Genomic DNA, 15915 nt, shown 5'->3' on the forward strand with positions numbered 1-15915 from the left:
CCCTTCAACTGCTCTTTAACATTACACGGTGGTACCATAATGCGTGCTTGCCACATGCTGACAAAGTATCTAGTTGATGGTCAAAGCAAGTACAAGTCATCTCGCCAATTTCGGATGTCAGAAGGCTGAATTGATGCTGGCTATCTGGCGAATTTTTTATTCTCTCCCCGAAAAAATATTTTTATGTAATTTGACGCAATGGCGACATACATTTCATTTGTGACGTCATTCAGGGGGATTAAAAACGAAAGCAACGATCCTTTTTTCCGGGTAAATTCTTTGGGAATAATCTTTTCCCCAAAAGTAAGGATTTTTTTACAATCACGGGCAAAATTCGGGAGATATAAGAATTTTGCTGGAGTCTGAGAGATGTATAAATTCGGAAGCCTCCCGGAAAATCCGGGAAACTTGGCAGCTATGCCATTGCCTATTCTTTAAGGTGCGGTGCCCACTGAAGCAATACGACCGTGACATCGACACGGATTGATTAAAAACGTGAAATCAATGCCAATTTCATGTTTTTGACCAGCACCGTGTCGATGTCGCTATCGTATCGCTTCAATATGTACCACGTTTAACAGAACTAAGAACCTCAAATTTCCCGTTAACTATTTTTGCACTTCCAGTCATGAGCGGAGATACGAGGAAGCATGAATGACTGAGCCGACTGATGTAATGTATATGCATATACAGTCGACGCCGCTTATTAAAATCATGGTATTGTTATTACTTTTGCAGAGAACCAATATCAAAACATGGGGCAATTCGTTTTTTGTTATCGGGACCTCGGTTTATGTTCTCTTTTTTTTTTAATTAACTAAAAATTTAATAAAATCAACAGAAATGACAAATAAGAGTTTAAAATTCTCATGCATATTTTAGAGTGCAATCCGTGCCATTTTCAAAGAAGAAAATAATCATAAATCAACCATTTCATCTCGCTGGCTTAGGGTGAGCCTCATCAAGACTAGTCAAACACTTCTGCTGAGATTGTTCTGCAAACAAAATTATTTTATCTTATAATTTTATTAGATGTGCTATATCATATTTTCCATTGAGTTACTAATGAAAAATTGTTGGGCTAGTCCCAAGAGGGGGGATCCCAGGTCAGTACTGGTTCCAGGTGAGTTTTCAATTCATGACTTTTTTTAACAACTATACAGGGTGATTCCATAATCCCCCTTGCCGCATTTTACCGGCGAACTGTTTATCCTAGAAGGCATACGTCCAGTTGGAAAAGTATCCAAATAATACATAGCTCTCGGATATATCATTCTTGTTGGACGGGATTGTATATAGTTATTAAAATATAAAAATTAAATTTTTATACAGACACCCTGTCCTCAAATACCTAATCAGAAAGTTGCTGCCTTGTCTTTCCTGAGACCAAAAAAAATCCATGTTTCTAAGCACAATATTTGCTGAGATATTTGAATTCAACAATTGGAGAAAAGTGTGGAAAGGACAGCATGAATGAGAAAAAGAAGCATTGATTGTCCATTAGTTTATGCTGTTTCCAAACTTTTCTCTGGTTTTTTAATTTAAATATCTCAGCGAATATTTCACTTAAAAATTTGATTTTTTTCACTGGCTTCAGGAGAGACAGGGCAACAACTTTCTAATTAGGTTCTCAAGGACAGAGTATCAGTATTAAAAGTTAATTTTTATATTTTGATAACTGTACAACCCTTTGCAACATTAATGACGCATCTGAGTACTACACATTATTTTTATACTTTTTCTAATTGGAAGTATGCCTCTTTGATCAATGGTTTGCCAGTAAAATGCAGCAAGGGGAATTATGGAATCACCCTGTATATGCAGATTTGTAATAACTAATAAAACACCATGACATCGATATTCAAAATATACAGGTTTTATTAAGCATTTTTAAAAATGTAAACATATGTATATAAAAATTATTTATATATACAAGATTGTCACATTTTTATGACCACTATTCAATTGCATAATGGTCACGTTCTTCAGGTTCTCTGTATTCTAGACCAAGATGTTCAAATATACTATGTTCAGTTGGTGTAGGTAGAATATAGCCATCTGTAATTTTTTCTTGGCCCTGTTAAATGAAAGTGTTGATTTCCAATGAAAGAAACACTGAATAAGCTCAATAATTCCAATGCAGCTTTAGTTGATAGAACAATATAAGCTCTTTCATGACTGTCATCATAGTATGAAGATTCTGTATTAAAGAGGTTTAGAGTCTTGAAAAATTGTGATTTTCTTATGTTTCATCCAAATCTGTGGCATACTGTATATATATAGATGATTATATTTTCTTGGCTGTTAACTTTTTAGATTGCACTAACACCTTCTAATAGATATCTCACCTCCCTATAAGCCTCTTATTTTGGCATTGTATGTGTGTGTGTGTGATAAGTCCAGATATTTTGTATAGTTGAGTTGATTCCTTAATGGAATACTTTTCCCTATACCTATTGGTTTGCTCCTGCTGAAAATTGGAAGGAAGCTTACTTCATTAAAAAAAGATATGACATTTTGAAAAGGGTTTAGTGATTTCTGCTGTGCTGCTTAAAGGGATAAGAAACAACTGAGATGGAGGCTGGAGATGCATTGGTATTCACATTGGGTTTAGACAGTATTGTGCTCATAACTAACCATGAAACAATCACATGAGAGTTGGGCAGGTCCCATATGGTAAGCAATATTGTGTAAATCGTAGCCATTGTACATCTTGACCGGTAGTTGAAAAAGGATGTAGTGAGCCATCCTAAGATGATGAGCTCCCTGAAAATTTGAGCCATGTAGCTGTGTACTTATTTGAGGTGACACTGTTATTGATAGATGAACTGAGGCAGATGCGTATGCCTCTTTCAGTTACTATCTGTTTGGCAGAGTTTCTAATATGCTTGGTGATCTAGGGCTTAATGTCTTTTTCTTCTCACTTCTAAGAATGTTAGTTGGCCATTCCTCTATTTCTCTATAATGAATTGTTTTGAGGGATTAAATGCTGTTGATAATACCTAAGAAATGGGATAAGGTAGCTTCATCAGAGCTCCAGATGATGAGTGTCCTCAATTTAACAAAACCAATACAAGGATTTGAGTTGGGCAAATTTTAGTACAGTTTCTTCAAAGGATTCCATGTGAAAATTGGTAATTTATGGATGGGGTGTGGATTTCCTAATATGGGGACACTTTTTGCTTGTACACAAACTTCCTTATTGACTTGGAAGTATATGACAGTCAGAACATGATTGAAGAAAGGATGGTTTATTCTGGAAAAAAACTCATTTCAAATGACCAAGCAAGAGCCTTTTTTCACCAGAATTATGGTGAAACATTAAAACTGATGAGAATATTGTGTGGTGTTGCAAGAGTGGTGTCTTGATTTTTGCAATGAAATAGAGTCCTTGAGCATAAGCATTTGTGTTTTCTAATGGGGCTGAAGTACTCATGTATTTTTGAGGGCAAGAGCTGGATGTCCAGTTCCTTTATATAACCAGTTGTTTGGAAAACACAACCAGTTCTTGCAACACATTCTAAAACTAAGCCACCTTAATTTAATTTTATTGGTCTATGGCCCAATAGCAGCCCCCCCCCCCCTTTTCTCTGATGCAGTCTAAATCCATCACTTCCAGCATATTTCCAGCCAAAGTCTTAGTTTTCCCACAACAGTCAAAAAATTTTAATGCATGCCACCACTGAAGTTATGTGTTAGAGATTTTACAAAATTTTTGGAAATAAAATTCTCTCCAGACCACAGCTTTTTAGCTCACAATCTTCTTACCTGCAGGTGTAGTTAACTTTTTTATACAGTGGATGAAAAACTTGTGTGGTTATTAATTTATAACAATGTATAAATGACATAATGCCAGTATGGACAGGTTAAATCTGCACAAAATGCAATTATTCAAATTAATTTCATTCATTAAAGAAAATATATTCAATCAGATTATGAAAATGCAATGATACCTGTCTCACAATACCACCTCTAAGAGAATGCTCAGAAAGGGACATGTTCTTTTTAGAAGCCAGAAGGCGTATTGAGCGGTTGAAGTATGCTGAGCCAGTAAAATGCATCAAAGCGCAAGCATACTCTTCATGAGGAACAACAATTATATCAATTCTACGATGCTAAAAAATAAGCAAATTTGTTTCACGAATATCAAAAATTAAAAAAATAGTAACAGATGCATATGATAATGACATATTAAAAGAAAAAAGCGAATCATCATACAAAATAGAATCAAGTGATCATAAATGCAACATGGTCATTCTTTTCGAGGATTAGATTTTTGTTTTTCTAACAGTGTCATTCAATTTTTTATGATGTTAATAAAAATAGTTATGAATAATAGTATTTCCAACATTTCTAAAATTTTTTATTGATCTCTTTTATGATTACTATACTAGTGAATCATTTTCCTAAAACAAATGCAGCTTCCTACATTCTTGAAATACCCTTTTACTATAAATATTTGCTTTAGAGTTCACCCACAATAGCTGAACTTTTATAACTTTTGATTGCTAAATTATCAAGTGTCAAGTTGAAATAATATATATATTACAGGGTGTCCATAATGAAAAGACCCTATTTTAAAGTAGCTTACAGGTGAAACCAGTCATCAGGAAAGTGTGAAATTTTGTGGAGGACTTTGTGAAGTAATGGGAATTTGTTTCCGGGGGGGGGGGGGGTTAGTTGCAAATGTCGCCACTAGAGGGCGTTTCACTTTGAATACCTGGAGTAAGCATGTAAATAATTTATGTGATGTCACGCAGCAGCAGTTATAAAACCTAGAAACATTCGCTGAGATCTTGTTTCTCAATGTGTTTGCTGTTCACAATGATGATAAGTTTACTAGATCGAGCTTCCTTGGTCAAATTGTTTTAAAAAAACAGCAATTTTGCAGTAACTGCTCTACAGAAATATCAGACTTGGAAGAGTATTCCAAAAGGTCCAATGAATGTCAAAAACCTTCAGAGTATGATAACGGAATTTGAAACCACAGGATTGCTGACTGTTCATCCTGGAAGAGGAAGAAAACTTGTTTCTATAGACGTAGTGCAGGAGGTTTCGCTACAGGTGGAAGAGGACAGAGCTTCAAATGATGGCCATCATGTGGAACATATTTTGTTGCAGTAACAATTGTAAGTGTTTGACTATTGTTAAAATTGTAAACATTTTCCTAAATGTCATTTCTTAATAAAATGTTCTCTGGTGGTGACACATGCAACTAATTTTTTTCCTCCAGAAACAAATTCCCATCACTCCACAAAGTCCTCCACAAACTTTCGCAATTTTCTAATGACTGGTTTCACCTGTAGGCTACTTTAAAATAGGATCTTTTAATTATGGATGCCCTGTATATATATAGATTCTCCTCCCTTAAAAAAAATTCTGGTGCACATGACACTGAATAGTTTTCCATTAACAAAACACTGCAGATTTACTTTATGAAAATGCAATGTATAAATATATGTTACTGAAAACAGACCTTTTCATTCTGCCCAGGCAGTTTGCATACACCCATATACTTCTTTTGTGATCCATTTTCTTCTTGGGACACTAAATCATCAGTTAAAAACTCTAAAAAATAAATATGGAAAACTTTGCTAACATATATTAATGTGAGGCAATAAAAACACTCGGTATCATAAAAAAATTTTGGAATAAACTTTCACAAAATTTATGATTAACCACAACCAAGAAAAAACCTGTACTTTAACTATAGTCTTATTTAACTTATTTTCAAAATTTAAAGTATGATAAATTTACAATAACAAATGTTTATGGTGCAAAATATTAGGATGATGAAATTTATAATGTCTATTTATAACCCTAGGAGCAGGTAGGTAAAAGAGTTAAACTTGAAACTAATTTCTAAAAAATCTTACCAACACTATGAAGCTTTTGGACAATTTTTGGCAAAACATTAAAATGTGATTCACCAGTAGAAGGACTAATAAGTATATCCACATCACCACAGGTTTCTCTGTTTCGTCTATAGGATCCACATGCAATGGCAATAAATTTTGGGTACAAGATTTTTACTTGTTCTTCAACCTAATCAAATCAATCAAGAATGTTCATACTCATCAATACATGAATATCTAATTACTAAGTTGATTGAAATTGATTATATAGCTCTTTGCTGATGCAGAAGTTAACATTGAAAGGGATTATACAAGGAGTAGCAATTTATTGCTGAAAAGTGAGCTAATCTTCCTTTACATCAATTTTATTGAATATATGTATAAAAAAAAAGTAAATGAAATGTTATAATACTGCATATCAATTTTAAAATAAAAGCTTACAAAAAATGCTGTCAACTTTTAGCAATTAAAAATAGCTAATGAAAAATGAGATATGGGGTTGTAATAATTTTAACAATGCTCACAGATTTAATAATTTCTGCAGCTTCTTGTCTTGGCATTCTTTCTTGGAACTCATCAAAGTATTTAAGACCAATAAGTTGGCTCTTTGTGAGCTTTCCTTTCAGCCTTAAATCCTCAAGTGTATACAGACCCTAGAAATAAACTGATTTGAACAAAAATATTCGTTTAAAGTTCAATCTACATAATTGCATTTAAATTAAAATTCATGTAAGGTTACAAGTTTTCTAACTTCCATCTTTGTCACAGTATGGGACCGATTCTGTTACACAATATAAATTTGTTATAATGAAAATAAAATTCTGTAAGATTTTAGTTCTGATTGAAAAATGCAAGAGGTAGGAGATATGGCCTGCCAGCCATGTGTTGAAGATGCCTGCTCAAAGCTATTTGTGTGCACAGCCCCACACAGTGAAATGCTTTAGTGCACAGAAAATCACTAAATGCACTATTAGTGTACAGTACGCACAACTTTTAACCGAACAATGGTGATATCTTGGGTTCTAAAAGTTGTAGAATGGAACGGTTTTCATCAGAAATTATGGTTTGTGATTTTCTACCTGACTATGTGCAATTCATCTTGATGAGGGGCCATAAACATATTTATTATTGTTCGAACTTCAAAATCTTCAATGATCTATTTTTTTATATAATAAACCCTTATTTTTTTCTATCTTATCTGATTTATTGCATTTCATTTACCCTAACAATAAATTTCATTGCTATAAGTAAAAAAATGAGAGATAAGAGTGAAAATGTGTTTGGGGCACTCTAAACATTGAGAAAATGAATTTGAAGGTTGATTGCTGGGGGAAAAAGCACACACCAAACAAGTTTTGAATGATAAATACTCCATATGCTATGCGAGTGTTTGGATTTGGTGCTGTTAACAAATAAATAGTTTTTATTTCATGGAGGTTAAAAACAAACTTTTTTTATTACTCTTCAATTTAGTGACTTTATATCCATGATTGAACGAATATTTATACCATAATTATTTCAAATGATGTGTCACAAAGCAATTGTTTGTGACGACAATTTCATCAATTTAGAAAAAAAAAAGAATTTCTGTCAGACATTGCACTATTTTATATTATAATTTTGTTTCATTTTGCAATTCCCCAATTTTTAATAATGCTAAAAAGATACGGATGAAACAAAATGCCATGGTTTTAGCAGAGATGACTCCACCAATAGCCACTACCCCAAACTTGGCACGCACTAAGATGATTTACACTATTAGGAGAACTGTTATTTATTATTATCTCCATAAATATTAACATCAATCTAATTGTATGGTATTAATTTGTGAATTCTTTGCACATTATTATATTTACCAATTCAGCTCATGAATGTTTTCTAAGGAATAAAACAAATTTCGGAAATTGTGAAAAATTGCAAAATTTTGTTGTTTATTTGTTTACTCAAATACTTGAAAAACTGGATGGATGACTTATTTATCGCATCACCATATACTTAAAACAATAATTGCCCATTTCAGTAAAGTTATGAGCTTCATATTTAAACATTTTTGCATAATTTGTCATGAGAAATTTTTCAATGATTTTCAAATTTATATCTAGTATATGGTCCCTAAAAGTGGTCATTTTCATATAATCACTCATATCTTGCAAAATAGAGGTCAGATTGGAATGAAAACTGATTCTGTTGGGTTTTCGACTAAGCTGATTTGAATAAAGTAAAAATTACTATATGCTTCCATTCATAAATTTTTAAAATGTTTTAATAACTCATCTCATATTTTAAGAGAAGCCAAATTCAAAATGAGTAATAAAATTATGTTTGGCCTGTTAGAATCTATCATTTAAAATAAAAAGTAATGAGATACCTATATTATTTCAGCAATTATGCTCAAAAACAATATGTTTTTGTTTAACATTACGACACTTGTTTTTCAATAATTTATATTTCACTAACTGTTCGTTCAAAATTGATGAAATTTGGTATTTCAGCATTTCTTGAGATATGACATCTAGATATCAAAGAAAAAATGAACTTAATACACTAATGGAAGATCTTAAATGAAGAAGAACGTTACCTTTCTTTTTTTACAATAAATAGAACCCAAGATATCGCCATCGTTCAGTTAAAAGTTGTGTGTACTGTATATAGCATATATTGCCATACCATGCACAGAAGAAACCGGTCTGTGCAGGTAAAAAAAAAATCAGAACGAATGGTGCCCTTAAGAAATTGACAATGTATTATATTGATACATCACAAATTCACTGTAGGTCTCGAACAGGGCGCCACAGCACCCTGGTGTGCCATGATCAGCTGCTGGGGATCTGCCCTGACATGTCCCATCAAGTAGATTTACTAACTTAATGGTATGATAGTTTATTTCTTACATTATACATAATTGTACTTATTTCTTACATTATACATAATTGTACTTATTTCTTACATTATACATAATTGTACTTATTTCTTACATTATACATAATTGTACTTATTTCTTACATTATACATAATTGTACTTATTTCTTACATTATACATAATTGTACTTATTTCTTACATTATACATAATTGTACTTATTTCTTACATTATACATAATTGTACTTATTTCTTACATTATACATAATTGTACTTATTTCTTACATTATACATAATTGTACTTATTTCTTACATTATACATAATTGTACTTATTTCTTACATTATACATAATTGTACTTATTTCTTACATTATACATAATTGTACTTATTTCTTACATTCTACATGAATCGTTCATCATCAAATTATTGTTTACTCAACCAATTTAATATTTCTGCAACTAATTAGGTATACCTATGTTTTGAATGTCAGAGAAAGAAAAGTTATTGGATATGCTGCTCTTTTCAATTTGTAGCAAGAACTAAAATTCAACTTTTAAAGTGGAACTTTATTACTAGAAACATATAGCAATTAATAATTAAAAAAAAACATTTTTTTATCAAAATTGAAAACCCTGTGCATTTATGGCTACTAATTTGTATCAACTTGTTTGGTACTAATATTTTTTTTAATGGTTACTGAACTAAAATGAAAAAGGTCATTATCATTTGAAGATAGATGGTTTGATTTTAAAAATGAAGAATCACTGAATATTAAAATAGCTTGAGAAATCTATAGAACATGTCAATCATCAAAACAATCATGGTAGCACAGCCCATGACAAAGTTTGAAGTTGGTTTTCAACTTTGTCTCAACACTGAGAAGAAAAAATTTCTCAAACCTTGACATATAATTACACATTTATATAAATAACAAATATTTTTATTTTCACAAACCTGCTGTACAAAAGTTTCTGCTGTGCTGGCTCCAACACCCCACACCTTTGTGAACAATTTGAGGGCTTCAATTTTTTTATTAGAGCAGGTCTCATCAATTTTTCTGAGATGACCACTTTGAATTATTTCAACTATTTTATCCGCTAAGCGATCTCCAATGCCCTTTATTGACCTTGCTTCCTAGAAAAAAAAAAAAATTATTTTAATGGTGATTTTTCTTTTTGAAATTGACTTAGAAAGAATTTAAATTTTTAAATCCTATCAAATCTGCCTTGCGAAACTAAATTTATTGGATTTATGCTAAATTTGTAACAAAATGTTATTGCTTAACCCTTTATCTACCATGTTATAAAAATAGTAGTAGAAGAAGAAAATGATAGCAAATAAAAATATAATGATATAATAATAAATAATTATCATGTAAATTATTTATTAGGTCATTTTAGTTATAATTAAAGAGAAAAAATAAAAAAATGTTTTCAAACAATTAGTTAATATATAACAAATGATCTAACCTGATACTTTCAAGTACTGTCAGTAGATAAAGGGTTAAAGAATAGATCCAACAATTTATTTTAACGCTAGAATGACAGGAATTTCGAATTACCTAGAACGACGGATAGCAATCATTTTGGACACACTAAGAAAAATTCAATGTGAATTATTTTTCTTCACCAAAACTGCTTATACTCGGTTTCTTTGTCATATTTTGTGATAAACATTTTTTCATTCACAATTTTTTATAGTATGGGACAAAATGGCCACTTGTATCATAAACACTAAAGCTATGTTCTGATACAATACGGGGGGTTTTGATTGTTATTCTTTAGGCTTTTTAACAGCATAATTTTCACTTTATAGTCGACTGACAAGGTTTAAAGTATAATACCATCAAGAAAAAGATTGCATGTGCAGAGTGAAAATCATGAATAAGCGCAAAATTTTGAGCAATGTTATGTACATACACGAGACAGCATTTTCATACTTTAATGACATTTCATATTTGTGGCAGAAATTTCTTTCCTTCATGATTTCAACCTGTCTGTGCATGTATTTCAAGGCCTAGATTTTCTCTGCTTACCAACTGTAAAAAGTTAAAGTTATTTAGTTATTTGCCATTAACCTTCAATAAGATGAGCTCATTGATATTGTAATTTGTGAAAGGTTCTGTGTGATTAACAACAATAAATATTCCTTCATCACTGAGAAAGTCTGTATCCATGCAAATAAATTTTCAATTGTGCTGTTTCTTCAAATATGAGATCTGATATGATTTCAAAATTAGCAGCAAACACAAGAATATCAGCACACTTTTTTTTCAGATTTTCCATCATTTCCCGCATAGCAACAATTATCAATCATTTTTTATGTTATCAGCTGAAGAATAAACTGATGATTTTAGAATTAAAAAAAAGAGAGAAAGAATAGTAGCTCGGGAGTAAGGGTAAATATATTATTTGTTTGCTCTGTATCACGATGCGTGGTAAAATCATGGCTCCCTACATCCTGCAGCAGGGCCTGAGACTGGGAGCTTTGGTGGGGCCATGGGCCCCTCTATTAACAAATCAAATACCATATGACAACAAGCTTCTTCAACAACATACTTGAACGGTACAAAATGGGTACTGGAAAAAAGCAAACATCATCATAGAATATATATATCTGGTCTTCCAATATTGTTTCCATAAGAGCTGTCCATTTCAGCAGGTTTCATAATCACATTAGTGTAATATCTCTATAGCAGTGAAAAAAAATGACTGCTACCGTCATTCTAGGTAGAAATTTATTTTACCACTCAACTAAGAAACCTAGAACCTTTAAATTTTAGGAATTCGAAGGCCTTAAGAAGATGAGAAGTCATGAAATTTCAAGAACCCAAGATCATTTATTTGAATGTAATAGCTTGTCAAAGTAACTTTGCAGTCAAAATGACAGCTTCTTTTGTTCTAGTGATAATACAAAATTAAATATGATTGATCAATTATATGCTCACAGATAAATGACTATATTTCTGAAAAATATTTGGAAGAAATAAAGTTGATCAATATTTATATTATGGAGTGGGGAAACTCTAGTCTGCATTCCCAAATGATACATTCAAAAAAAGAAAAAAAGATTGACCTGATTTAAATGGAAAGAAATATCAATATTTTAATAGTACTATGATTCTTTCAGCCTCTTTGCTCCAGAAGTACATATATGCGTACCCCGTTTTTAATGATTATTTTTTCAAGTTAAGACCTGAGGTATACATATATGTACCTAACTCAAATGATCCTAAAGTTCATTCAAAATAACTTGATTCTTGATGTAAATAAAAGCATGTGCGCTATACTCCAAATGATTGGATAAAGGGCATTTCACCTCTCCTACAGTGCAAAACTACTGAAAATATAGGCCTTTGGTTTTTGCCCCTAGTATTGTAAAATACCTCATAATTTATATTTTTTATATTTTTTTGGTGTTAGTTTGAAGATATCTGGAGGAAGGAAAAAAAATATTTGTCAAAAATCGGTCAAAGCATTTTTGTTGCTGTGACTTCACCGTGGGTGTCAGAAGGATATGCTCTTCTCTCTCTGCTGCTTCTCTGGCTATCAACTGAAGTCTCATGCTTCCTCGCTGTAGTTGTAAAATAGTATCTTCATCTTACACACTTCAGGAATTCTTACTTCGCCAATGTATATGTGCATGTCTGGTTTCATGGAGCCAGTTGAAATATCATTTGCGTTGGGGGCACCTATAAGCAACAATAATTTCACTGTGGTGTACAAATTTTTTTTTTCTCCTTACCAGTGCTGTGAAACTAGAAGGATGGGGTTACTTATTGTAACAGGTACATTCCCAAATCTTTACAGTTCTGCTCAAGCAGCTCTCTGGAGTGGTACACTGTTCAATCTATTTTCAATATTTTTTTTTCATCTTCCATACATACAAATTGATTTTCATACTATATTTGTGACCATTACATTTTTATGCATCATTTCATGAGATAATTTTAATTTTTTTTTAAATACCAATATGATTTAATATAATAATTAACATGTCAGACTCTGTTCCCAGTACATTAGACCTAAAACACCAGCAAAATAAGCCACTGAGAAGTGCAGAAAAGGGAATCATTTTGCATGATTTAGAAGAGATCTCAGAGAAAAATCCAACTTCATCTGTGAAAGACTTTGAAAATATATATGTCGATCTGGCGGTTGAGGAGCTAATAATCAATCCATCACAGAGTTCATGAACATCCAGTGAAAGCGATATGGAACGAATTTCACTTCTACCAGTATCCATATAATAATATCTGACAGGAAGAATGGTGAAATAGTGTAATAAGTATACAGACCCTTATAAATAAGTAATACTGTAAACTGAGATGACTTTGTGCGAAGGTTCTGACCATGTGCCATTCACGAATTTTAGGATGAAAGCGTTTCCTGGGAGCATATGGATGAACTATCGGTTTCAAGATTTTTCACGCCGATTCAGGGACTATAGATAACTCACCAACAGCATTTATTGCATCATCTTCTGTCAGCTGTTGTCTGGAGAATTTTTTAGATTATATTGTGATTTCCATGAAATTTTTCAAGTGCGTGTAAACCTCTCCTGGTGCAGCTAGTACATGTTTCGGGGAAAATAGGTAAGTTAATATTTCTATGTAGAAGTTACTTACAATTAGAAATACCTATTTGAATTGTAAAAATACTACATTTTTGCAGAAATATGACATATAAACAAAAAAATGGGGATTCTGGTGGCGACTTTGTGCCACCTGTTTTTCAGTGTTTTTGACTGTTTTTCACTAGTTTATTTTTTATTGTTCCAGCAATGGTTTGTAAGTACGTGTATAAGCTAGGTGATCAACCTTACCGCAATTACTCAAATGAAACACTTGAAGAGGCACTTCGCATGATAAGAAACAAGCAGATGCTCAACAATTTTGATCATATTGGGGATTCATGTGTAAGAGCCATTAAGAAATTTGTCAAATTTTTCTCACGGCCTGACCCAGCCCATGAGATTTGGTATACGAAGAGCCAAATCATAATAAAAATCAAGAAATCTCGACCAATTGGCAGTGTTTATAGTGGATTTGAAGAAATGAATGTTACATTTATAGTGCTATTTTTGAAGAAGAGCCGTATATTTTCAAGTTTTGAGTCTTCTTTATTCTTGTTTATGTTTCAGCAAATTAAAGTGTTTAAAAAAAAGTAAAAATAAATGTTTTCTTTATTTAAAAATGTCTATAATATGTTTATTTTTTTAGGTTTCAGAAATTCCAAAATCCCCTTATTTTGGGCAGAAATAATTTTTTTTAATGAGTTCCTAGTTAACACCCGGAATTCAATAAAACTGGGTGCAACAATGTGCCATGACTTGTTTCCGGGGAGTTACAGGTGAGAAAAAGTGATGGCACAGTCGCCACACGTCACAGGGGACAACTATGTGCCCCCACCGCAAAAAAATTCCCTGTCCCTTCCTTTTCACCATAAATTTTTTTTAAACCAGAAATTGAAAGCTGAGATATGAGGCTAAGTTTAGTAAAATCCCCAACAGTCTAGGAAAAGTATAAGGGATCAAGGAAAATCCTCAAAAACTGGAACAGTCACCCCAGTTTACGGTAAATAATGACAATAAAAGAGTAATTTATTTCATAATATATTTGATAGCATATTCAGCCTAGGAAAATCATGTGGTGTAAAAGCTCAAAAACAAAATTTTAGAATTTCGAAGGAAAAAAAAGTGAGTAGTAAATATGTAGAGGATTTCTGAGTATCTCTGCCATAAATACAGACTCACCATTAGGGGTGTGTGACAAGTATGGTCACACCAAGCCCATTGTCTTGAGAGGGAACCCCCCTCCATACTTAGAGTAATAATAATTTCATAAATTCTGAATTTTCATTGATTCTGGAATTATTTCATTGATTCTGGAATTATTTCATTGATTCTGGAATTATTTCATTGATTCTGGAATTATTTCATTGATTCTGGAATTATTTCATTGATTCTGGAATTATTTCATTGATTCTGGAATTATTTCATTGATTCTGGAATTATTTCATTGATTCTGGAATTATTTCATTGATTCTGGAATTATTTAATTGATTCTGGAATTATTTCATTTATTCTGAATTTTTATTAATTGGAATTATTTCATATATTCTGAATTTTTATTAATTGGAATTATTTCATATATTCTGAATTTTTATTAATTTTGGAATTATTTCTTTCAATTATTCTGAATTTTTATTAATTTTGGAATTATTTCTTTCAATTATTCTGAATTTTCATGGGTGATGGAATTATCGCTGTCAATTATTTTTTTTGTTTTCGATTCATTGATTCTGAATTTCCATTAAATCTCAGAGAATTTCTTTTATTAGATCTCAATATTTTATTTCATTTGGAATTAGTTCTTACATAAATTTAAAATTTTCATTTTTTAATTTACATTTAATTGTCTATATTTTTTGTACGGATATTTTTCATCATTCCTGTATATTTTGTAATAATTTATGAATATTTGGATGCTGATTCCCCTCTCCCACAGCATATATAAAATCAGGGGTGGAATTATTTTTTGAAATGCCTTTCTCTATCTATTATTATTATCAACTAGTTTTTATTTCGACAAAATTTGGAAAACAGTGAATTTTTTTATCTCTGTAAATTTGTTAGAAAGGAATTTTCCTATCTCTCATTTGAAGAAAAAACTCATGCTTTCCTTAACAGGTAATGAAGGGGTGGGTAAAACTACAACCAATAGAGATAAAGGATGCGAAGTGATATCAAAAATTGGTACAGTGGTTTGTTTATGTCAGTAATCAAGTTATTGTGAATGAATGTAAAGATATTGATCCAAATTAATTATTTTCATTTTTAAAGGACATTTTGATATACAATAACCGCAAATCAGTCAAAAAAAAATTGTTTAATAGTTTTGGCTCAGGTGTGAAGATGTTAGGTTGGTATGTATATACACTATAAACGTTTAATACAAGGTGTTTTATAAAACTTGAAAAATTCAACCAATAAGCACATCAGTTACATTCGAGAAAATGCAACTGGTGATCTTATTGGCTGAACTTATCAAAGAGCTTTTACAAAACTTTTATAGTGTAATCCCGGCCTCAGACAAGATTTTATTTCATTTAGACATATACGAGAAATCATTCAAAATCATCACTCAAATTTCATTCTATGAAACTGAAGTATAAAATGTGTGTTTCATAAAGAGTATCAG

At 31.7% G+C, this 15915-nt stretch overlaps 1 protein-coding gene across 5 annotated transcripts in view; it reads right to left on the reverse strand.

Moving 5' to 3' along the window:
• Positions 1-1862: 1862 nt before the first annotated feature.
• Positions 1863-15915, reverse strand: part of LOC149085362 (DNA polymerase lambda-like) — a 67715-nt gene continuing 53662 nt past the window's right edge. For 4 of the 5 annotated variants that reach the window (XM_089233344.1, XM_089233345.1, XM_089233343.1 and 1 more), the window contains exons 4-9: positions 9669-9848; positions 6380-6508; positions 5877-6045; positions 5477-5568; positions 3954-4115; positions 1878-2077 (exon numbers count right to left, since the gene is read on the reverse strand). In XM_089233344.1, the coding sequence (XP_089089470.1) occupies positions 1958-2077; positions 3954-4115; positions 5477-5568; positions 5877-6045; positions 6380-6508; positions 9669-9848 (852 nt within the window). In that variant the 3' untranslated portion in view covers positions 1878-1957. Of the gene's footprint in view, positions 2078-3953; positions 4116-5476; positions 5569-5876; positions 6046-6379; positions 6509-9668; positions 9849-15915 lie in introns of all 5 variants that reach the window. The other variant, XM_089233341.1, reaches the window with a different exon arrangement.

The sequence above is a fragment of the Pholcus phalangioides genome, unplaced genomic scaffold (genome assembly GCF_987345545.1).
Source record: "Pholcus phalangioides strain wild (caught in Gottingen) unplaced genomic scaffold, Ppha-v1.0 ptg000007l_1, whole genome shotgun sequence".
In the NCBI taxonomy this organism is placed as follows: Eukaryota; Metazoa; Arthropoda; class Arachnida; order Araneae; family Pholcidae; genus Pholcus; species Pholcus phalangioides.